Source organism: Thalassophryne amazonica, chromosome 2 (assembly GCF_902500255.1).
Source record: "Thalassophryne amazonica chromosome 2, fThaAma1.1, whole genome shotgun sequence".
NCBI classification, from domain to species: Eukaryota; Metazoa; Chordata; class Actinopteri; order Batrachoidiformes; family Batrachoididae; genus Thalassophryne; species Thalassophryne amazonica.
Genome location: NC_047104.1, coordinates 2,251,532 through 2,275,566, shown reverse-complemented (window position 1 = coordinate 2,275,566; position 24,035 = coordinate 2,251,532). Strand labels below are relative to the sequence as shown.

At 45.3% G+C, this 24,035-nt stretch overlaps 1 protein-coding gene across 1 annotated transcript in view; it reads right to left on the bottom strand.

The window, feature by feature from the left end:
• The window catches only part of fhod1 (formin homology 2 domain containing 1), a 91,274-nt gene that overhangs the window by 23,859 nt on the left and 43,380 nt on the right, over nt 1–24,035 (bottom strand). The window contains 8 exon segments of the mRNA XM_034182963.1: nt 1,107–1,289; nt 1,624–1,779; nt 2,997–3,617; nt 9,517–9,680; nt 13,244–13,384; nt 15,252–15,320; nt 15,539–15,702; nt 16,697–16,747. Of these exon segments, the coding sequence (XP_034038854.1) occupies nt 1,107–1,289; nt 1,624–1,779; nt 2,997–3,617; nt 9,517–9,680; nt 13,244–13,384; nt 15,252–15,320; nt 15,539–15,702; nt 16,697–16,747 (1,549 nt within the window).

Below are 24,035 nucleotides of genomic sequence, written 5' to 3'. Positions count from 1 at the left end.
TGGCGGTAATGCACCATTAAGCTGGATGTCAATCGCCATAAAACAAGAAGATTTAAATGAGAAGGACATGCTGGGTTTTATAGAACGAGTGACATCACTAAATTATGCTCTCAAACTGAAAGATGAACCTTGGCATTCCACTCGTTTGCACTTTGTGAGACGAACAGAACCACAGTAAGGATGATGGCCAGGATAAGGTAAAGGCATCACTTTCCAGCCTATTTATTCCAAGTCTTTTACTCACTGAATCATCCTCAAGTATCTACACACTGTGGCCCGTATCTGGAAGAGACTCCCAGACAGCGTAGTTAGAGAGCTTTGTTCGTCTTTAAACACTTGTGTTTGTCACTATTTGCTTTCCGTATTGTGACCTCATACAGTGAACATCTTGGCTGCTTGCTGTGAGCCAGTGATTGGCCTTTTTGTTGGTAGTAGTTTGTTGGCAATATTTGATTATGACTTAGTCCTACCTCTTGTAGCTATTACTCACCATTTTATGCTAATTAAAAACAGAAACAACTATATTTTAAAAATGTAGAGTTAGAGAGAATCCTCTCGCTGTGTCGTCATTATGTTTTATGAAACACCAGCCTGTGCCGAGGAGCCACACTGCACAAACTTTACATTCTATGTTTTGTTTTTAATATCGTGATGGATTTTAATTTTCTTTCTGGCTGTGCTGGTCCGACCCGCTGCCTCTCATCACCCATGCTCTTAATAAAAACAAACAGTGGCTAAAATGTAAAAAACTTGAATCATCTAATCAACCTGTCCACTACTTAAACAATCCACCAGCTCGATTAGTGTCACGCCAGCCGGCATTGCTAAGACCTCACAGATGGAGTGCCCGGATGTGCGACAGTGTCAATAGTCTGTAAAATACAGACGTCGTCTTTAGAGTTCCCGTCCAGAAGTATTAACATGCCAAGGTGCAGACATTTGATTTTGAGGTCAGAAGAACGACAAAACATTTTCTGGTATTTACATCTTGACATGTTCAACAACAGAATACAGCGATTTGTTTGTTATATTCATATCTCAGGTACCATCCAGGTTTGGGGTGAGCAGAAATACTGGACCGTGACAGCAGAGGTTCTTCATGCTACCTTCTCCAGAGTCTCATAGTTGAGTTTGAAGGCCCAAAGCTGCAGGCGGGCAGTCAGGACACTGATGGAGGCCAGGCTGAGGAGGAACTGCTCTGCTGTTCCCAGTGGAACATCTGGACTGGCCAGCTGGGCCTCCTGGATCATCTGCTTCTCCTCCTCAGTGGGAATCATGGTGAGGATTTTCTACTCAAAAACCGAGTCACAGGTTTTTACATCAGCTTGTACAAAGTCATTTTCAGAATCTGAATACAATGGTTCTTATTTATAAACTGCCCAACAAGGCAGCTAGCTAACACTACATGCTACACCATGGTAGCAGGCTTTGGTTGCTACTGTAGGATCCATATCAATTCCATAATGAGCTGTAAATTCTTTTTATGTAGAAGACAGTGGGGAATCTGACAGCATCCTTCCTGTTGTGATGGTGATGATGGGACCCGATATAATCTGAAAGACGGTACTCGTGTCCCGCACTACTGCCATTGCTACAGGGCATAACACGCAAAACGGCTCCTACCTCGATTCCTTCCTTGCCGATGGCAAACTCGTCAAAGTTAAGGATGGAGGTTTTGATGACGTGGACAGGAGGCAGCACAGTCATACCGATGTTGATGGCATTACTTCTCTTTGGGTCCAGAACCAGAATCTCAGTCTTTTTCATCTCTGGTGCTTTCTGCAAGTACACAGAAACTGTCATTCCAGGTCTCACAGCATTATCGTTAAAGTAAAAAAATACATGCAAGTAGTACACATTCTGGCCATTTGGGATCATGAGCAAAGTCAACATCGATCACCAGGGGGCTACTTCACCAAAACCAGATAACTGATTATTGTGAAGATTTTCCGGTTATCCTGGCTAAATTAGACATAACTCTGAAGAAAAGTTACTGTGGAGACACCCTGTGTACAGATTCTCCATTTCAGTGTCCATAAATCTGTGTTTGACCTTGTAGCCTGTTGAAGAATACCACAACGCATTTTTACCTGACTTTGATGCACCTGGCTCGACCCAGTCGCACCTCAGCCTGACACGGCCAACGTGACAGACTGGATTAATCCCAACATCATTTCTGTTACCCTGGATTTTGGAATTATGCCTCTGAAATAGATCTCTGGTATCCAAGAAAACAAGTAGGACCCCCCCCCCCCCCCCCCAAAAAAAATTCAGATATTCTTCAGGTGCGAAACATGTAGAAATATTAATTGACAACAATAAATGTTGTGCTCTATAACGTCCTCCATCAGGTGTGTGTGTGTGTGTGTGTGTGTGTGTGTGTGTGTGTGTGTGTGTGTGTGTGCAAAAAACAAAGTTATGAGGAGGTTTCAAATTTCACTGTAAATTGAAGAATTCTGTGTTGTGTTTGGCTAAATTCACTTTGAAGTATGTTAAAAATCTAAACAGGACACTGTGTTGAACAAACGCTGCAAATCCACCCAGTAGATCTTCTCTGTTAACCCGACACTAAAAGCAACCTCACTGCTACCAACTTTGTGATTAGTAAATGTTACTTCACGACATACAGTTCTTCACAGCGTCCAACACATTATTAAACTTCAAACCCGTCTTCGTACTAGAGAAAATGTCTCCTTTTTAATGATCAAATGAACACAGATCATTGTACTGCACCTACGAGCAGTTTGCGGCGCAACAAAAACTACACTGTCATCAGCGTACAAGAGGATAAACGTTCTCACCTCTCAACACTGAAACTATCAAAATCACGTAGTACTTACACTTCGACATGAAAGACTCACCAATACATCAACCAGTTAAAAAGACAAATATACTAACAAGTAACAACTTCTGGCCTTTGCTGAAAATGCAGCAATTTGAAAACTTTACTTTTACACGTGCCCACTTCCCATCCTTGCTAAATCTGGTCTGGTTACCTTGGCAAAAGGAAGCTCCTTTGCTTTGGACTCGAACAGGTGCTCGAGCTGAGCTGTGTCCACCTCCACTTTGTCCAGTGACACCCACACTGTCCCGCGGCCAAAGTGACATTTCTGCGGGCCGTCAGCATGTTTCAGCTCCTTCCAGAACAACTTCACAGTCTTCTTCTTCTGTGGGGACGGTGCCGCCATGGACAACAGGGGAGGAGGTGGCGGTGGGGGAGGAGCACCTGGAGGAGGTGGTGGTGGGGGAGGAGGGGCACCTGGAAGAGGAGGAGGAGGGGGAGGGGCTGCTCCACCTGGACAACCTGGGGGTGGGGGGGGAGGAGGAGGTGGTGCTGAAGTAAGGCCAGGGAAAGGTGGAGGAGGAGGAGGAAGACCAGAGAAGGAGGAAGAGGAGGAGGAGGAGTCTAAGGTGTCCATGTCAAGGACATCAATGTCCTCTTCATCCAGCAGGTCAGAGAAGTCCAGGTCTTTGATGCGTAGGGTGGTGGTGCTTGGCTGCAGCTGCTTCCAGGCATCGTTGCGACCTCCGTGGCCTAACGGGGTCATCTGGGTGGTCTCCAGGTGGCGGGAATGGCTCTCCGCGTCCACGCTGTACTGCTGTCGGATGCAGCGTTTCTGATGGTTGACATTTACACATTTGTTAGCTGCCGTGGCCTCTGGACTATTTTATCATCTATCTGAATTCTAAACTCACTGACATCATCAGCACGACCACCAAGAAGTAGCAGAAGAACAGAAGTAAAACATCAAAAAAGAAAATGATGGAAAGTTGACTGCAGGCAGCAAGAAACAAAACTTCTGATGGACCAGGACATTTTATTAAACAACTCAACATTTATGTGGAAGCCGGACTGATCTCGGGATGTCATGCTTGTTGCACCACTGACCGCAGGTCCTGCAGCCAACCGGTGCTGGACCAAGAAGCCTATGTATTAGAGGCCCACGATGGACTCGACTTAAATTTCAATTAAGGACTCTGTTTTTGGTGCTCTTCTGTTTCTAAAGAAGCTCCCAGGACTGAGATGTTGCCCGGTATGGCAGAGCCAAGCCGCACGCTGGAGCCAGGCCTGGGGTTCGGGTTCGAGCCTGGTGGTTGTGTCTCAGCCCACGGGGCCTGGCTGGGCTCAGCCCGAAAGAGCGACGTGGGCCCGCCCTCCTGTGGGTTCACCACCTGCAGAGGGGGCCATGGGGGTCGGGCGCAGAGAGGATTGGGTGGCAGTCGAGGGCGTGTGGCCCGGCGGCCCAGTCCACGCTCACAGCCCCTGGCTGTTGGAACGTGGAATGTCACCTCGCTGGGGGGGTAGGAGTCTGAGCTTGTGCGGGAAGTTGAGAGATACCGATTAGAGATAGTGAGGCTCATCTCCACGCACAGCTTGGGCTCTGATACCCAACTCCTGGAGAGGGGCTGGACGCTCCACTTTTCTGGTGTTGCCCACGGGGAGAGGCGGAGAGATGGGGTAGCATTGCTTATTGCTCCCCAGCTCAGTCCCCATGTGTTGGAGTTCACTCCGGTGAACAAGAGGGTCGCGTCCCTACGCCTTCAGGTCGGGGACAGGTCTCTCACTGCTGTCGCGGCCTATGGGCTGAGTGGCAGTGCAGAGTACCTGACCTTCTTGGAAAGAGAAGCCCGAAAACACTTACAGTGTAAGTAGTAGTAGACCGCCGTGAGACAGGTTAGTTTTACGCTACTGATGATGTGAACCGCAGATTCAGACATTTGGTGTATGTGCTTGGCTGAGGAGCCAATGGTGTGAAGCTACCATCTGTGGGATTATGACTGAACGCCTGGAGGTGGGGGGGGCGGTGAGCAGAGCCGCTCATGACTGGACTGGGGCGCGGCCGGATATGCGGCCGCCCCTCTCCTCCCACGCAACTCATGTTTGTGGAGAACCTGGTGCTAAATCACTTGCAGATGATCTGTAGTGCTCAAACTGGGGGCTTCATTGTTCTCCAGGGGGATTTCAACGCCCACGTGGGCGGTGACAGTGAGACCTGGAGAGGGGTGATCAGGAAGCACGGCCTCCCTGATCTGAACCCGAGTGGTGTTCAGTTGTTGGACTTCTGTGCTAGTCACAGTTTGTCCATCATGAACACCATGTTCAAGCACAAGGGTGTCCATAAGTGCACATGGCACCAGGACACCCTGAGCCGGAGGTCGATGATCGACTTTGTAGTCTTATCATCTGCTTCGGGAGTACTGGGTCCTTTGCTAAGGGCTATCCGGTCCCTGTACGACTGCAGCAGGAGCTTGGTTCGCATTACCAGTAGTAAGTCAAACCTGTTTCCAGTGCATGTAGGCCTCCGCCAGGGCTGCCCTTTGTCACCGGTTCTGTTCATTATCTTTACAGACAGAATTTCTAGGTGCAGCCAGGGTGTAGAGGGGGTCTGCATTGGGAACCACAGAATCTCATCTCTGCTGTTTGCGGAAGATGTGGTTCGGTTGGCTTTGTCAAATCAGGACCTTCAGCGTGCACTGGGGCGGTTTGCAGCTGAGTGTAAAGCGTCTGAGATGAAAATCAGCACCTCCAAATCCGAGGCCATGGTTCTCGACCGGAAAAAGGTGCTTTGCCCTCTTCAGGTCGGTGGAGTGTCCTTGCCTCAAGTGGAGGAGTTTAAGTATCTTGGGGTCTTGTTCACAAGCGAGGGACGGACGGAGCGTGAGATCGACAGACGGATCTGTGCAGCGTCTGTAGTGATGCGGTCGCTGTATCGGACCGTGGTGGTGAAGAGAGAGCCGAGTAGGGGGCAAAGCTCTCGATTTACCGATCAATCTACGTTCCGACCCTCACCTATGGTCATGAGATTTGGCTCATGACCAAAAGAACGAGATCGCAAGTACAAGCGGCCAAGATCAGTTTCCTCCACAGGGTGGCTGGGTGGTCCCTTAGAGATAGGGTGAGGAGCTTGGTCATTTGGGAGGAGCTCGGAGTTGAGCCGCTGCTCCTCCACGTCAAAAGGAGCCAGCTGAGGTGGCTCGGGCATCTTTTCCGGATGCCCCCTGGACGCCTCTCTGGAGAGGTGTTTTGGTCACGTTCCATTGGGAGGAGGCCCCGGGGAAGACCCAGGACACGCTGGAGGGACTATGTCTCTCGGCTGGCTTGGGAATGCCTTGGGGTTCCCCCGGAGGAGCTGGGGGAGGTGTGTGTGGATCGGGAGGTCTGGGCGGCTTTGCTTGAGCTGCTGCCCCCACGACCCGACTCCGGATAAAGTGGAAGAAAATGGATAGATGGATATTTCTAAAGAAATTCTTGTACAATCTGTTAAAATCTTGTAACTGTCAGAATGGTCTCCGAGTCTGGTCTACTTGAGGTTTCTTCCGCATTATCATCAGAGGCGTTATTTTCTTACCACGGTCTCCTCTGTTCTTGTTCAGGGGGGTTGGTGAGGTTAGATCTTATGCATGTGAAGCACCTTGAGGCAGCTTTGGTGTGATCTGGTGCCATTTAAATAAAACAAATTGAAAATTGAATTGAAAACAGTCAGTTGCTGCTTTGCAGCAGTTGAACGCTGGGACCCAAAGTGTCAGGAAGTGGACTGTGCTATTTTTTTCCCATTTCTTTTTGATTTTCATTCATTGGAAATGGTTTGTCTGGACATGTCTTTGAGACATCAATAACTTTAGAATGGTTGAATTTGTGAGCAATAAATTGTACATGGACTTTGACATAACAACCTGGACACATTTGCTAGTTGTATCTTTGAGGATGTGGAGGTTGAGATTAAGGTTGTGGGTGATGAGATCATAGCTCCAGTGTGATTGGATTATAATGTTCATGAATGAAATATATTCAGAATATACTTTCACATGCAGTAAGATGGCAGCGCGAGGAGACACAGCAGCTCGAGGCTCCCCACTTTTTTGCACCTTGTTGTGTTTTATAGGTTATTTATTCTTTTCCTGCCACAGCAACCCCATCTATAGCCGCCAAGACCTGACAAACATCGGATTAGAGGCAAAAATGGAAATGACTACTGCCTTTTCACAGAACCACAACATTCCAGCGGCGATAGCGAGACCATTGAGCACCCCGTGGTTTGTTTATTGGGCCTAGCAGGTGCCGGACGCGAAGCACGGAGAGGAAGCAGAAACATGGATGCCTGAACATGTGACATGTGCACAACATCTGTCTGTGCATCCTTGACATATGTACTGCAAACACCCATGGACCCATACTCACCCACAGACCTACTCCTATAAACACCCCTCTGACCCACCCCAACAACAAACAAGCCAGCAGACCTCCTTAACAACACTGACTTCTGTGACTGACCAGTAGATCGAGAGCTTTGCCTTTTTTCTCAGCTCCCTTTTCGTCACAACAGTACGGTAGAGCGAATACAACACTGCCCATGCTGCACTGATTCTCCGGCCAATCTCGCGCTCCACTGTCCCCTCACTCGTGAACAAGACCCCGAGGTACTTGGCCCTGAGAAGTGACCTCCTCAGTCCATACTCCCACAGCACCTCCCACAGTATCTCCTGTGGTACCGATCATACGCCTTCTCCAAGTCCACAAAACACATGTAGACTGGATGGGCATACTCCCAGGCACCCTCCAGGATCCTTGTGAGAGTAAAGAGCTGGTCGGTTGTTCCATGACCAGGATGAAACCCGCAGTGCTCCTCTTCAATCAGAGGTTTGACTATCGGCTGAACCCTCCTTTCCAGCACCCTGGAGTAGATTTTACCAGTAGTGTGATGCCCCTGTAGTTGGCACACACTCTCTGGTCCCCCTTTTTAAATACACTCAACAAAAATATAAACGCAACACTTTTGGTTTTGCTCCCATTTTGTATGAGATGAACTCAAAGATCTAAAACTGTTCCCCCTACATAATATCACCATTTCCCTCAAATATTGTTCACAAACCAGTCTAAATCTGTGATAGTGAGCACTTCTCCTTTGCTGAGATAATCCATCCCACCTCACAGGTGTGCCATATCAAGATGCTGATTAGACACCATGATTAGTGCACAGGTGTGCCTTAGACTGCCCACAATAAAAGGCCACTCTGAAAGGTGCAGTTTTGTCACACAGCACAATGCCACAGATGTCGCAAGAGGGAGCGTGCAATTGGCATGCTGACAGCAGGAATGTCAACCAGAGCTGTTGCTCGTGTATTGAATGTTCATTTCTCTACCATAAGCCGTCTCCAAAGGCGTTTCAGAGAATTTGGCAGTACATCCAACCAGCCTCACAACCGCAGACCACGTGTAACCACACCAGCCCAGGACCTCCACATCCAGCATGTTCACCTCCAAGATCATCTAAGACCAGCCACTCGGACAGCTGCTGAAACAATCGGTTTGCATAACCAAAGAATTTCTGCACAAACTGTCAGAAACCATCTCAGGGAAGCTCATCTGCATGCTCGTTGTCCTCATCGGGGTCTCAACCTGACTCCAGTTCATCGTCGTAACCGACTTGAGTGGGCAAATGCTCACATTCGCTGGCATTTGGCACGTTGGAGAGGTGTTCTCTTCACGGATGAATCCCGGTTCACACTGTTCAGGGCAGATGGCAGACAGCGTGTGTGGCATCATGTGGATGAGCGGTTTTCTGATGTCAATGTTGTGGATCGAGTGGCCCATGGTGGCGGTGGGGTTATGGTATGGGCAGGCGTCTGTTATGGACGAAGAACACAGGTGCATTTTATTGATGGCATTTTGAATGCACAGAGATACCGTGACGAGATCCTGAGGCCCATTGTTGTGCCATACATCCAAGAACATCACCTCATGTTGCAGCAGGATAATGCACGGCCCCATGTTGCAAGGATCTGTACACAATTCTTGGAAGCTGAAAATGTCCCAGTTCTTGCATGGCCGGCATACTCACCGGACATGTCACCCATTGAGCATGTTTGGGATGCTCTGGACCGGCGTATACGACAGCGTGTACCAGTTCCTGCCAATATCCAGCAACTTCGCACAGCCATTGAAGAGGAGTGGACCAACATTCCACAGGCCACAATTGACAACCTGATCAACTCTATGCGAAGTAGATGTGTTGCACTGCATGAGGCAAATGGTGGTCACACCAGATACTGACTGGTATCCCCCCCCAATAAAACAAAACCGCACCTTTCAGAGTGGCCTTTTATTGTGGGCAGTCTAAGGCACACCTGTGCACTAATCATGGTGTCTAATCAGCATCTTGATATGGCACACCTGTGAGGTGGGATGGATTATCTCAGCAAAGGAGAAGTGCTCACTATCACAGATTTAGACTGGTTTGTGAACAATATTTGAGGGAAATGGTGATATTGTGTATGTGGAAAAAGTTTTAGATCTTTGAGTTCATCTCATACAAAATGGGAGCAAAACCAAAAGTGTTGCGTTTATATTTTTGTTGAGTGTATGGCGACATGAACAGCAAAGTGATAAGTGAAGACTCTAGAAAAGCAACTCTCTAGATTTAACTGCAAAGAGCTGCTCAATCCCGACCTCTTTGAACATGTGACACTACTGTGAAAACAAATCTGTCATCATCACGTCGACGTTCTCAAACTGACCTGCTGTTCTTCAGCAAGTCGGACCAACGCCGTCTGGGTAGAGCCTTCCAAACCTTCCAGCTCCGTCTTACGAGACTCGCTGCTCTCACTGGGGCTACGCGGCTCAGAGACACCAACTTTGAAGCTGGAGAGATGCTTAAAGACACGACCGCTGAGATCATCACCTGACAGGAGAAAAACACAAGTACTCACTGAGTTTCCACAAAGTTAAAGCAGAGACGTTTCTGATCACAGTCAATCAATCAATCAATTTTTTTTATATAGCGCCAAATCACAACAAACAGTTGCCCCAAGGCGCTTTATATAGTAAGGCAAGGCCATACAATAATTATGTAAAACCCCAACGGTCAAAACGACCCCCTGTGAGCAAGCACTTGGCTACAGTGGGAAGGAAAAACTCCCTTTTAACAGGAAGAAACCTCCAGCAGAACCAGGCTCAGAGAGGGGCAGTCTTCTGCTGGGACTGGTTGGGGCTGAGGGAGAGAACCAGGAAAAAGACATGCTGTGGAGGGGAGCAGAGATCAATCACTAATGATTAAATGCAGAGTGGTGCATACAGAGCAAAAAGAGAAAGAAACACTCAGTGCATCATGGGAACCCCCCAGCAGTCTAAGTCTATAGCAGCATAACTAAGGGATGGTTCAGGGTCACCTGATCCAGCCCTAACTATAAGCTTTAGCAAAAAGGAAAGTTTTAAGCCTAATCTTAAAAGTAGAGAGGGTGTCTGTCTCCCTGATCTGAATTGGGAGCTGGTTCCACAGGAGAGGAGCCTGAAAGCTGAAGGCTCTGCCTCCCATTCTACTCTTACAAACCCTAGGAACTACAAGTAAGCCTGCAGTCTGAGAGCAAAGCGCTCTATTGGGGTGATATGGTACTATGAGGTCCCTAAGATAAGATGGGACCTGATTATTCAAAACCTTATAAGTAAGAAGAAGAATTTTAAATTCTATTCTAGAATTAACAGGAAGCCAATGAAGAGAGGCCAATATGGGTGAGATATGCTCTCTCCTTCCAGTCCCCGTCAGTACTCTAGCTGCAGCATTTTGAATTAACTGAAGGCTTTTTAGGGAACTTTTAGGACAACCTGATAATAATGAATTACAATAGTCCAGCCTAGAGGAAATAAATGCATGAATTAGTTTTTCAGCATCACTCTGAGACAAGACCTTTCTAATTTTAGAGATATTGCGTAAATGCAAAAAAGCAGTCCTACATATTTGTTTAATATGCGCTTTGAATGACATATCCTGATCAAAAATGACTCCAAGATTTCTCACAGTATTACTAGAGGTCAGGGTAATGCCATCCAGAGTAAGGATCTGGTTAGACACCATGTTTCTAAGATTTGTGGGGCCAAGTACAATAACTTCAGTTTTATCTGAGTTTAAAAGCAGGAAATTAGAGGTCATCCATGTCTTTATGTCTGTAAGACAATCCTGCAGTTCAGCTAATTGGTGTGTGTCCTCTGGCTTCATGGATAGATAAAGCTGGGTATCATCTGCGTAACATTGAAAATTTAAGCAATACCGTCTAATAATACTGCCTAAGGGAAGCATATATAAAGTGAATAAAATTGGTCCTAGCACAGAACCTTGTGGAACTCCATAATTAACTTTAGTCTGTGAAGAAGATTCCCCATTTACATGAACAAATTGTAATCTATTAGACAAATATGATTCAAACCACCGCAGCACAGTGCCTTTAATACCTATGGCATGCTCTAATCTCTGTAATAAAATTTTATGGTCAACAGTATCAAAAGCAGCACTGAGGTCTAACAGAACAAGCACAGAGATGAGTCCACTGTCCGAGGCCATAAGAAGATCATTTGTAACCTTCACTAATGCTGTTTCTGTACTATGATGAATTCTAAAACCTGACTGAAACTCTTCAAATAGACCATTCCTCTGCAGATGATCAGTTAGCTGTTTTACAACTACCCTTTCAAGAATTTTTGAGAGAAAAGGAAGGTTGGAGATTGGCCTATAATTAGCTAAGATAGCTGGGTCAAGTGATGGCTTTTTACGTAATGGTTTAATTACTGCCACCTTAAAAGCCTGTGGTACATAGCCAACTAACAAAGATAGATTGATCATATTTAAGATCGAAGCATTAAATAATGGTAGGGCTTCCTTGAGCAGCCTGGTAGGAATGGGGACTAATAAACATGTTGATGGTTTGGATGAAGTAACTAATGAAAATAACTCAGACAGAACAATCGGAGAGAAAGAGTCTAACCAAATACTGGCATCACTGAAAGCAGCCAAAGATAACGATACGTCTTTGGGATGGTTATGAGTAATTTTTTCTCTAATAGTTACAATTTTGTTAGCAAAGAAAGTCATGAAGTCATTACTAGTTAAAGTTAATGGAATACTCAGCTCAATAGAGCTCTGACTCTTTGTCAGCCTGGCTACAGTGCTGAAAAGAAACCTGGGGTTGTTCTTATTTTCTTCAATTAGTGATGAGTAGAAAGATGTCCTAGCTTTACGGAGTGAAGATCTTCTAAATTAGTGAGACGCCATTTCCTCTCCAACTTACGGGTTATCTGCTTTAAGCTACGAGTTTGTGAGTTATACCACGGTGTCAGACACTTCTGATTTAAAGCTCTCTTTTTCAGAGGAGCTACAGCATCCAAAGTTGTCTTCAATGAGGATGTAAAACTATTGATGAGATACTCTATCTCCCTTACAGAGTTTAGGTAGCTACTCTGCACTGTGTTGTTATATGGCATTAGAGAACATAAAGAAGGAATCATATCCTTAAACCTAGTTACAGCGCTTTCTGAAAGACTTCTAGTGTAATGAAACTTATTCCCTACTGCTGGGTAGTCCATCAGAGTAAATGTAAATGTTATTAAGAAATGATCAGACAGAAGGGAGTTTTCAGGGAATACTGTTAAGTCTTCTATTTCCATACCATAAGTCAGAACAAGATCTAAGATATGATTAAAGTGGTGGGTGGACTCATTTACATTTTGAGCAAAGCCAATTGAGTCTAATAATAGATTAAATGCAGTGTTGAGGCTGTCATTCTCAGCATCTGTGTGGATGTTAAAATCGCCCACTATAATTATCTTATCTGAGCTAAGCACTAAGTCAGACAAAAGGTCTGAAAATTCACAGAGAAACTCACAGTAACGACCAGGTGGACGATAGATAATAACAAATAAAACTGGTTTTTGGGACTTCCAATTTGGATGGACAAGACTAAGAGACAAGCTTTCAAATGAATTAAAGCTCTGTCTGGGTTTTTGATTAATTAATAAGCTGGAGTGGAAGATTGCTGCTAATCCTCTGCCTCGGCCCGTGCTACGAGCATTCTGACAGTTAGTGTGACTCGGGGGTGTTGACTCATTTAAACTAACATATTCATCCTGCTGTAACCAGGTTTCTGTAAGGCAGAATAAATCAATATGTTGATCAATTATTATATCATTTACTAACAGGGACTTAGAAGAGAGAGACCTAATGTTTAATAGACCACATTTAACTGTTTTAGTCTGTGGTGCAGTTGAAGGTGCTATATTATTTTTTCTTTTTGAATTTTTATGCTTAAATAGATTTTTGCTGGTTATTGGTAGTCTGGGAGCAGGCACCGTCTCTACGGGGATGGGGTAATGAGGGGATGGCAGGGGGAGAGAAGCTGCAGAGAGGTGTGTAAGACTACAACATCACAGCTCCCAAACAGCGTCCTACACAGACCACTGCGGGTACAGACTGTTCACCTGGCATGGCACTCTCTTCTTCTTCTGTGGTGTCAGCCATAGGGCTCACAGGCACTGTGGCAGAGCTCTTAGAATACAGCATGTCCAACAGGAACTTCTTGTCATTGGACAGTGTGCTGCACTGCCTCTGGACAGACACTGCTGGACGCACAGACAGATGTTCATGGCACATACAAATGTTGACGACACACATCTAGAGGACACAGACCAACAACGGTATACAGACAGATGTTCAGAATGCACAGAGACGGACAGATGCCAATGACAGATGCAGAGGACGCACACGTTCAGGACACGCAGACTGATGCGGAGGACGCACACGTTCAGGACACGCAGACTGATGCGGAGGACGCACACGTTCAGGACACGCAGACTGATGTGGAGGAGGCACACGTTCAGGACACGCAGACTGATGTAGAGGACGCACACGTTCAGGACACGCAGACTGATGTAGAGGACGCACACGTTCAGGACACGCAGACTGATGTAGAGGACGCACACGTTCAGGATAAGCAGACTGATGTAGAGGACGCACACGTTCAGGATAAGCAGACTGATGTAGAGGACGCACACGTTCAGGACACCGTCTGATGTAGAGGACGCACACATTCAGGACAGTCTGATGTAGAGGACGCACACGTTCAGGACACACAGACTGATGTAGAGGACGCACACGTTCAGGACACACAGACTGATGTAGAGGACAGACACGTTCAGGACACACAGACTGATGTAGAGGACGCACACGTTCAGGATACACAGACTGATGTAGAGGACAGACACGTTCAGGACACACAGACTGATGTAGAGGACAGACACGTTCAGGACACAGACTGATGTAGAGGACGCACACGTTCAGGACACAGTCTGATGTAGAGGACGCACACGTTCAGGACACACAGACTGATGTAGAGGACGCACACGTTCAGGACGCGCAGACTAATGTAGAGGACATACACGTTCAGGACACGCAGACTGATGTAGAGGACATACACGTTCAGGACACGCAGACTGATGTAGAGGACGCACACGTTCAGGACACAGACTGATGTAGAGGACGCACACGTTCAGGACACAGACTGATGTAGAGGACGCACACGTTCAGGACACAGACTGATGGAGACATGTTCAGGACACAGACTGATGTAGAGGACGCACACGTTCAGGACACAGACTGATGTAGAGGAGACATGTTCAGGACACAGACTGATGTAGAGGACGCACACGTTCAGGACACACAGACTGATGTAGAGGAGACATGTTCAGGACACAGACTGATGTAGAGGACGCACACGTTCAGGACACACAGACTGATGTAGAGGAGACATGTTCAGGACACAGACTGATGTAGAGGAGACATGTTCAGGACACAGACTGATGTAGAGGACGCACACGTTCAGGACACACAGACTGATGTAGAGGACGCACACGTTCAGGACACACAGACTGATGGAGATGTTCAGGACACACAGACTGATGTAGAGGAGGACATTTCATGAGGGTACTGCTGGACATGTTTGCACCGTGGTCCATTTTAATTACTGCAGTTTTGTGCATCCATTGGTGTCTTTGACGTTTAGTCAACTGTTCTGTGAGCTACAGGTGAGACTTGGGACAAGGCCCCTGGTATATTAAGACATTTTATTTGGAACTGACGCACTCTTCGTCATGACCATCCAGGGTCACATCTTACAGACTACATAAGGACAGGAAGTACCGTAGTAACAAATACGCAAACCTCCAAATCCACATCACGTGTGCAGACAGAAAGGCTGAACTCTCACGACCTCTTAAGGATCCTTACGAGGGTCAAGTGCTGGTCTGCTGTCCCAGGGACACATGTAGGACCCAGGGTGCCGCTTCCAAACCCAAGCTTTGATTGGGTTTGCATGTCCACCAAAACAGCCCAGAAAAAAATCCAAATCCTTCTAGACTTCATGTTTAGGTCACACAGCACCTTGTTAAGGTAAAGCTGGTCCCTCACTTGGTGTCTCACCTGGTTCCTCACCTGGTGTCTCACCTTTGTCATTCTGGGAGTCTGACTGTCCATTGGCGCTGATGCTGCTGGATGTTGAACCTGGATGCACACAAAAAAACATTACCACACACGACGTTGGTGGACAGCAGGCAGTGTTTAATGGTAACAATCTCAGACGTGTCTAATGAGAAGGTTCTTAGTTCAATTCTTAGCAGGACGTGTGTGCAGTGGAGTGCTCTGACACGGACACGGCAGCTCGCTGGCACAGTAATCTCCTCTGACCAACGTTCACATTCATGTCTGCACGGCTGTTTTACCGCGAGGAGATGGTCTGCCCTCGGCCAGTCTGTCCCCGCCCTCCTGCACAGGCTGTGGACGAGGACTGGTGATGTCAGACGTGGACAGACGGGACACGCCTTCCTGGTCGCTTCTTCTTCTCTTCTCCCACTCTGTGATGGCCAGACTCCGCAGGAAAGTGCCTCTGCAAAGTGCAAGACCATCATCACTACCAGAACCTCATCACGGCCGACACCAGAACCCGACACCCACCACAAACAGGTAACTATTGATTTCTGTATGCTGATAATGTTAGTTTTATCATCTTACACCCTGACAGGTGTCACTGGGGATCAATTCATTTTTAAATCAGTGACTGTGCTTCCACAAAGATCAAAGAGACTGGAAGTTTTCATTCCGATCAATCAAATCAGGTGACACCACTGCTGAGCTCCACCCCTCTGATGCCTGGCCACACCCCCTCTCTGAGAGGTGGGGAGCAGGAGTCAGTCAGAGCCTCAAAAAAATTTGTGCTGTGATTGGTTAAAATGGTGTCACATGACCTTCAGGCGTCATCCTCTGGGCTAAAACAGAGCACAGAGGAGTTAGAAAAAAAAAAAAAAAAACTATTCAGCATGAAGAAACGACACAGAAGATTCTGATTCATTTTATTCATCAGACAGAAAACAGAAAATTAAAGCAGCTCATTTGTTTTGGTATTTGAGTTTTGTTTTTTAATAAAAAAAAAATAAATAAATAAAAAAAAACTATGAAATGTGAAGAAATTCATACTTAAGTACAAAAATTTGGAGCCTGGTTCATTTCCACTGGTGTAAGTTGAAAATTTCTTCCTTAATTGGTTAAAAAAATAAATAAAAATAAACTACAGTGAGAAAGAAGTGTGGAACCATCAGTACGTCACAGAAACCTTTTTCTAAAAAGGAAAGAGTCAAATACCAAAACACTCACAAACCCACAGCAAGCACAGTTCAAACCGGTTCCAGGCAGATTAGACACAGCACTCTGGACCACCAGGACCCACCACCAGCAGGACACAGTCAAACACCATGTCCACATCCTCCTGCAGATCTAACCACGTCTTCCACACACACACACACACACACACACCAGGCCCCAGCAGAGTCAAGTGGTCCTCCGACCAGCTCCCAGCATGCAGTGGGGCCTGTGGCAATACTTACTGAAACTTCCTCAGGACGGGCTTGTCCAAAAATACATTACAGTCCTGTGAGCTGAAGAGACACATGCACACAGCATGACTTTGTCCTCTGAGTGGACACAGATTCACAGGTCCAGTCATATGATTCACTGTCGTTTTCAGAGTAAATTTCAGACAAGTGGATTCACACGCAGACGAGACGCTGAGCTCCAGACTTAACCACCATATTTTCCACATTATACATTGGACTTTTTTTCTGTTTGTGGACTCACTTTTTGTTTCCCAGGGAATGAATTTAACAAAGGACAAGAACTCAGTGTAGCACATGTGCACACCAGAGACTTGCTGTTACTATGGACCTTTGAACACACAAAAAAGGAAGATGGACAAATAAAGGTGCATCGGACAATATGGTCCATGTTACACGATGCAAAGACACGGTCATGTGGACAGACTGGTGACACGGAGCAGTGAAGAGTGGATTTATGGAGGAGGGCCTGGGGACACCACAGCCTGTGCTTACTTAACACAAGGACTTTTACAGTCCAGAAATCAGCAAGAAGGACAAATAAGTGTGTTGGACAACATACTGGATGGTACTTGATGCAGCATGGACAAAAGACATCATCAGATGGACACAGCGGTATGGCAAAGTCAGGAGTATTTAAACAGGAAGCCCTCAGCTCGTGGTGAGTAACATAAGGACAGCTAAAAACCAAAAATAAGAAAGATTTTTCACAAGTCGCAGGACGTCCCAAACTAGTTCAAAACACAAAACAAAACTGACTTCTTCACTAAATGAATTATAACCAGAGAAAAATACTTTAATAGTAAGTCCCTTTGGCTGCTCCCTTGTTTGTACTTGGGGTCGCCACAGCAAATCCAAGGATGTTGCATGTTGAATTGGCACAAGTTTTACGCCGGATGCCCTTCCTGATGCAACTCCACATTACATGGAGAAATGTGGCAGGGGTGGGATTTGAACCCGGAACCTTCTGAACTGAAACCAAGCGCATTAACCACTTGGCCACCACCCCTGCCGCAAGAAAAATACTTTAATGTTAAGCTAAAATATGATCAGATCCTTATTCTCTGGACAATACGTTAGTTTGCAGCCCACTTTAAGACAGCGTAGCGGCCAGTACAGACAGATTCACTTCAACCAGTTATTCCATTTATTGAGCAACTTTTCTGGTGAGTAACATCACACCCGTTTGGGTAGTTAGCCAGTAAAGCTAAATGCTATGATGGAGCCATCGTTAACGCTATGCTAACAAGAAGCCAAACATCTCCTGTCGTATTGGCTGAGTCAGTTTAGTAGCTAAATGAGGAAACAGTCGTTGAAGTGCGTCTACCGTTTTGTCTCAGAGGACACTCCTAAGCCAGACGAGTCCCGGTGCCCACGGCGCCAGAAATTCATCATCTGTGACCAACAGCAGAGAAGCTGAAGCACCGTGTGCCGTCAGCTGCACACCTCGCCAGACGGCAGTCTGAGGCCTGTATGAGGCCGATCAGCTCTGGAGGATCGGCTGAAGACCAGGCGAGCTTCACACCGTGGCTCGTGTCTCAGCTCTGGAGGATCGGCTGAAGACCAGGCGAGCTTCACACCGTGGCTCGTGTCTCAGCTCTGGAGGATCGGCTGAAGACCAGGCGAGCTTCACACCGTGGCTCGTGTCTCAGCTCTGGAGGATCGGCTGAAGACCAGGCGAGCTTCACACCGTGGCTCTTGTCTCAGCTCTGGAGGATCGGCTGAAGACCAGGCGAGCTTCACACCGTGGCTCTTGTCTCAGCTCTGGAGGATCGGCTGAAGACCAGGCGAGCTTCACACCGTGGTTCGTGTCTCAGCTCTGGAGGATCGGCTGAAGACCAGGCGAGCTTCACACCGTGGCTCGTGTCTCAGCTCTGGAGGATCGGCTGAAGACCAGCCGAGCTTCACACCGTGGCTCGTGTCTCAGCTCTGAAGGATCGACTGAAGACCAGCCAAGCTTCTCTGCTGACCGCAGTGACTAAAACTGCTGCATAAGTTTTCTGGTCAAAGTTTTGTTTGTTTCTGCGGTCAACAAAATACAAGAAAAACTGGACAAATACATGAAATATTAAAAAGTGTGTCCACAAGGGGGCAGTTTAGAGTTGAATCATCACGATCAAACAGCAGAATATCTTCTTTAAGTGATCTTCCACCAGCATTGATATATTTGTCGCTGCACAGCAGCAATATGACGTCATTTTCATTTTGTTGTTGGAGCCGAGGTGTTTCTTCTTTGTCAAACAGTGGTCCATGGAACACTGGTGGATTGTCAGAGACCCCTTGTGGTCCGAGAGTGTATTGGTAAAATATCACATTTTAAATCAATGTCATATTCCAACTGAAAAGTGTTTTTCAAACTTTTTAAAAACGACACCACAGTCTAATAGATTGTAGCATATTGTTATTATTAACTCAACTCTTATGTAGAGTCTTGCTGTTTTTGGATATTTGGGAAGTTTGCTGGTCTGTCAGATTGTTTTTCCTTTGAGAAATGCTGTTCTAAGTCTTTGTGCTGCCCAGTTGACGTAGGTATTGCACCTCACTGATGTGTTTATTTTGGAGGATGTCTGCCTCTACTGGTGGTTGGCTCTCACTGCAGTATTGTATCACTTCCTGTTCCGGAGCACAGCGGTGTTTTTCTGTATCTGTTAGCTGTTTAATCTGCGCAGTTAGATTGATCTAGTTAACTAGATAACGATTTGTTTCACAGTGTAATCTTTACGTGCCTTAACTAAAGCACTCCCTCTGCTGAATCACCTCTAAATTATTTACACATTATTCACTTTCCGTGTTTTTAGGAATCCGCTAGCTTAGCGCACCTACTAGCTCTTAGCCGGTTTAGCATGGCGGCTTCTCCTGTCTCTCCCGCACTTTTCTGCTCTGGGTGTGAAATGTTTAGTTATTCCTTGGCCTCCTTTAGCAGTAATGGTACTTGTAATAAGTGTAGCTTATTCGTAGCTTTGGAGACCAGGCTGGGCGTATTGGAGACTTGGTTCCGCACCGTGGAAAATTCTACAGCTAGCCAGGCCCCTGTAGTCGGTGCGGACCAAGGTAGCTTAGCCGCCGTTAGTTCCCTTCCAGCAGATCCCGAGCAGCCGGGAAAGCAGGCCAACTGGGTGACTGTGAGGAGGAAGCGTAGCCTAAACAGAAGCCCCGTGTACACCGCCAACCCGTTCACATTTCTAACCGTTTTTCCCCACTTGGCGACACACCCACCGAGGATCAAACTCTGGTTATTGGCGAGAAATGTGAAGTTAGTGACACCAGCAACCATAGTCAATTGTCTTCCGGGGGCCAGAGCAGGTGACACTGAAGGAAATTTGAAACTGCTGGCTAAGGCTAAGCGTAAATTTGGTAAGATTGTAAATCACGTCGGCAGTAATGACACCCGGTTACGCCAATCGGAGGTCACTAAAATTAGCATTGAATCAGTGTGTAACTTTGCAAAAACAATGTCGGACTCTGTAGTTTTCTCTGGGCCCCTCCCCAATCGGACCGGGAGTGACATGTTTAGCCGCATGTTCTCCTTGAATTGCTGGCTGTCTGAGTGGTGTCCAAAAAATGAGGTGGGCTTCATAGATAATTGGCAAAGCTTCTGGGGAAAACCTGGTCTTGTTAGGAGAGACGGCATCCATCCCACTTTGGATGGAGCAGCTCTCATTTCTAGAAATCTGGCCAATTTTCTTAAATCCTACAAACCGTGACTATCCAGGGTTGGGACCAGGAAGCAGAGTTGTAGTCTTACACACCTCTCTGCAGCTTCTCTCCCCCTGCCATCCCCTCATTACCCCATCCCCGTAGAGACGGTGCCTGCTCCCAGACCACCAATAACCAGCAAAAATTTATTTAAGTATAAAAATTCAAAAAGAAAAAATATAGCACCTTCAACTGCACCACAGACTAAAACAGTTAAATGTGGTCTATTAAACATTAGATCTCTCTCTTCTAAGTCCCTGTTAGTAAATGATATAATAATTGATCAACATATTAATTTATTCTGCCTTACAGAAACCTGGTTACAGCAGGATGAATATGTTAGTTTAAATGAGTCAACACCCCCGAGTCACACTAACTGCCACAACGCTCGTAGCACGGGCCGAGGAGGAGGATTAGCAGCAATCTTCCATTCCAGCTTATTAATTAATCAAAAACCCAGACAGAGCTTTAATTCATTTGAAAGCTTGACTCTTAGTCTTGTCCATCCAAATTGGAAGTCCCAAAAACCAGTTTTATTTGTTATTATCTATCGTCCACCTGGTCGTTACTGTGAGTTTCTCTGTGAATTTTCAGACCTTTTGTATGACTTAGTGCTTAGCTCAGATAAGATAATTATAGTGGGCGATTTTAACATCCACACAGATGCTGAGAATGACAGCCTCAACACTGCATTTAATCTATTATTAGACTCAATTGGCTTTGCTCAAAATGTAAATGGGCAATTTTAACATCCACACAGATGCTGAGAATGACAGCCTCAACACTGCATTTAATCTATTATTAGACTCGATTGGCTTTGCTCAAAATGTAAATGAGTCCACCCACCACTTTAATCATATTTTAGATCTTGTTCTGACTTATGGTATGGAAATTGAAGACTTAACAGTATTCCCTGAAAACTCCCTTCTGTCTGATCATTTCTTAATAACATTTACATTTACTCTGATGGACTACCCAGCAGTGGGGAATAAGTTTCATTACACTAGAAGTCTTTCAGAAAGCGCTGTAACTAGGTTTAAGGATATGATTCCTTCTTTATGTTCTCTAATGCCATATACCAACACAGTGCAGAGTAGCTACCTAAACTCTGTAAGTGAGATAGAGTATCTCGTCAATAGTTTTACACCCTCATTGAAGACAACTTTGGATGCTGTAGCTCCTCTGAAAAAGAGAGCTTTAAATCAGAAGTGCCTGACTCCGTGGTATAACTCACAAACTCGTAGCTTAAAGCAGATAACCCGTAAGTTGGAGAGGAAATGGCGTCTCACTAATTTAGAAGATCTTCACTTAGCCTGGAAAAAGAGTCTGTTGCTCTATAAAAAAGCCCTCCGTAAAGCTAGGACATCTTACTACTCATCACTAATCGAAGAAAATAAGAACCCCAGGTTTCTTTTCAGCACTGTAGCCAGGCTGACAAAGAGTCAGAGCTCTATTGAGCCGAGTATTCCTTTAACTTTAACTAGTAATGACTTCATGACTTTCTTTGCTAATAAAATTTTAACTATTAGAAAAAAAGCCATCACTTGACCCAGCTATCTTAGCTAATTAGCAGTGCTGCTTTTGATACTGTTGACCATAAAATTTTATTACAGAGATTAGAGCATGCCATAGGTATTAAAGGCACTGCGCGGCGGTGGTTTGAATCATATTTATCTAATAGATTACAATTTGTTCATGTAAATGGGGAATCTTCTTCACAGACTAAGGTTAATTATGGAGTTCCACAAGGTTCTGTGCTAGGACCAATTTTATTCACTTTATACATGTTTCCCTTAGGCAGTATTATTAGACGGCATTGCTTAAATTTTCATTGTTACGCAGATGATACCCAGCTTTATCTATCCATGAAGCCAGAGGACACACACCAATTAGCTAAACTGCAGGATTGTCTTACAGACATAAAGACATGGATGACCTCTAATTTCCTGCTTTTAAACTCAGATAAAACTGAAGTTATTGTACTTGGCCCCACAAATCTTAGAAACATGGTGTCTAACCAGATCTTTACTCTGGATGGCATTACCCTGACCTCTAGTAATACTGTGAGAAATCTTGGAGTCATTTTTGATCAGGATATGTCATTCAATGCGCATATTAAACAAATATGTAGGACTGCTTTTTTGCATTTGCGCAATATCTCTAAAATTTACTTTTAACATGCCAATACTCAGAGTGGGCAGGAAGTCATGAAGCACAAAGCACCTTTCACTCATGGTTTCATTTAAAACCAACTAATTCCAGACAGTTTAGCAAAAATAACAGCAACTCTGTCATTTTTACAGAGTGAAAATATCAGCTATATGTTTAGTTTTAAAGTAACGTACGAATTCTTAATGTTTGACTTTAAAAACAGACACGTGCCAAAAGGCATTATGGGAAAATTCAAATGACCCGCCCTCATCACTTCCTCCTCACTCCCTCTGTCAAAATGCAGAGAACACTGCCATCTACTGGATGGGAGTGAAAACAGACCAACATATTCAGAACGTCTCAATATAAGTGGATCACCGATTACAGGCATCGTAAAAACAAACACACAAGTTACAGTAACTTTACAGGGGGTCAAAATTGGCATGTTTTTTTTTATTTCAGTTTCATGACAGTATATCATTTTAAAGTACCACAATTCGCCCCATTGAGATATCCCATAATCCCTTGCGCACCAGAGACTTGCTGCAATCAAAATAACACTGAGAAACTACATGACGACTATTGGAAATGAACATTATATGATCAAAATGTAACTTTTATGCATTTCAGAACATTTTTAAGAGACTGCTGCATGAGACCCTGAAAACTTGCTAAAACAAATATTCCATGTCATGACAATAAGCAGGACGTTAAAAGCACAAACTTCAGTTTCCTCCCGAACGACATGAAGTGATTGCGGCTCACAGTGATTCCCCGCCCACTGTAAATAACAGTGAAACAACCAGAGCTTCTCACAGATTTACATAATACATAACATACATAATACATACATAGATTTACCATCCCTAGTTCTCAAGTCCAGGCACCTTAAGTGGCTCTACTTTATTCTACTCTTCCTTTTTTAGATATACTTTAGTATACACTACTAGAGTTCTCCCTTAGAAATGGAATATATTCTAGAAGACGTACCTTACTGAATTTTCATAAAAAAACACAACAACATCTATGAACCCAGATCATACACTCAACAAAAATATAAACGCAACACTTTTGGTTTTGCTCCCATTTTGTATGAGATGAACTCAAAGATCTAAAACTTTTTCCACATACACAATATCACCATTTCCCTCAAATATTGTTCACAAACCAGTCTAAATCTGTGATAGTGAGCACTTCTCCTTTGCTGAGATAATCCATCCCACCTCACAGGTGTGCCATATCAAGATGCTGATTAGACACCATGATTAGTGCACAGGTGTGCCTTAGACTGCCCACAATAAAAGGCCACTCTGAAAGGTGCAGTTTTATCACACAGCACAATGCCACAGATGTCGCAAGATTTGAGGGAGTGTGCAATTGGCATGCTGACAGCAGGAATGTCAACCAGAGCTGTTGCTCGTGTATTGAATGTTCATTTCTCTACCATAAGCCGTCTCCAAAGGCGTTTCAGAGAATTTGGCAGTAC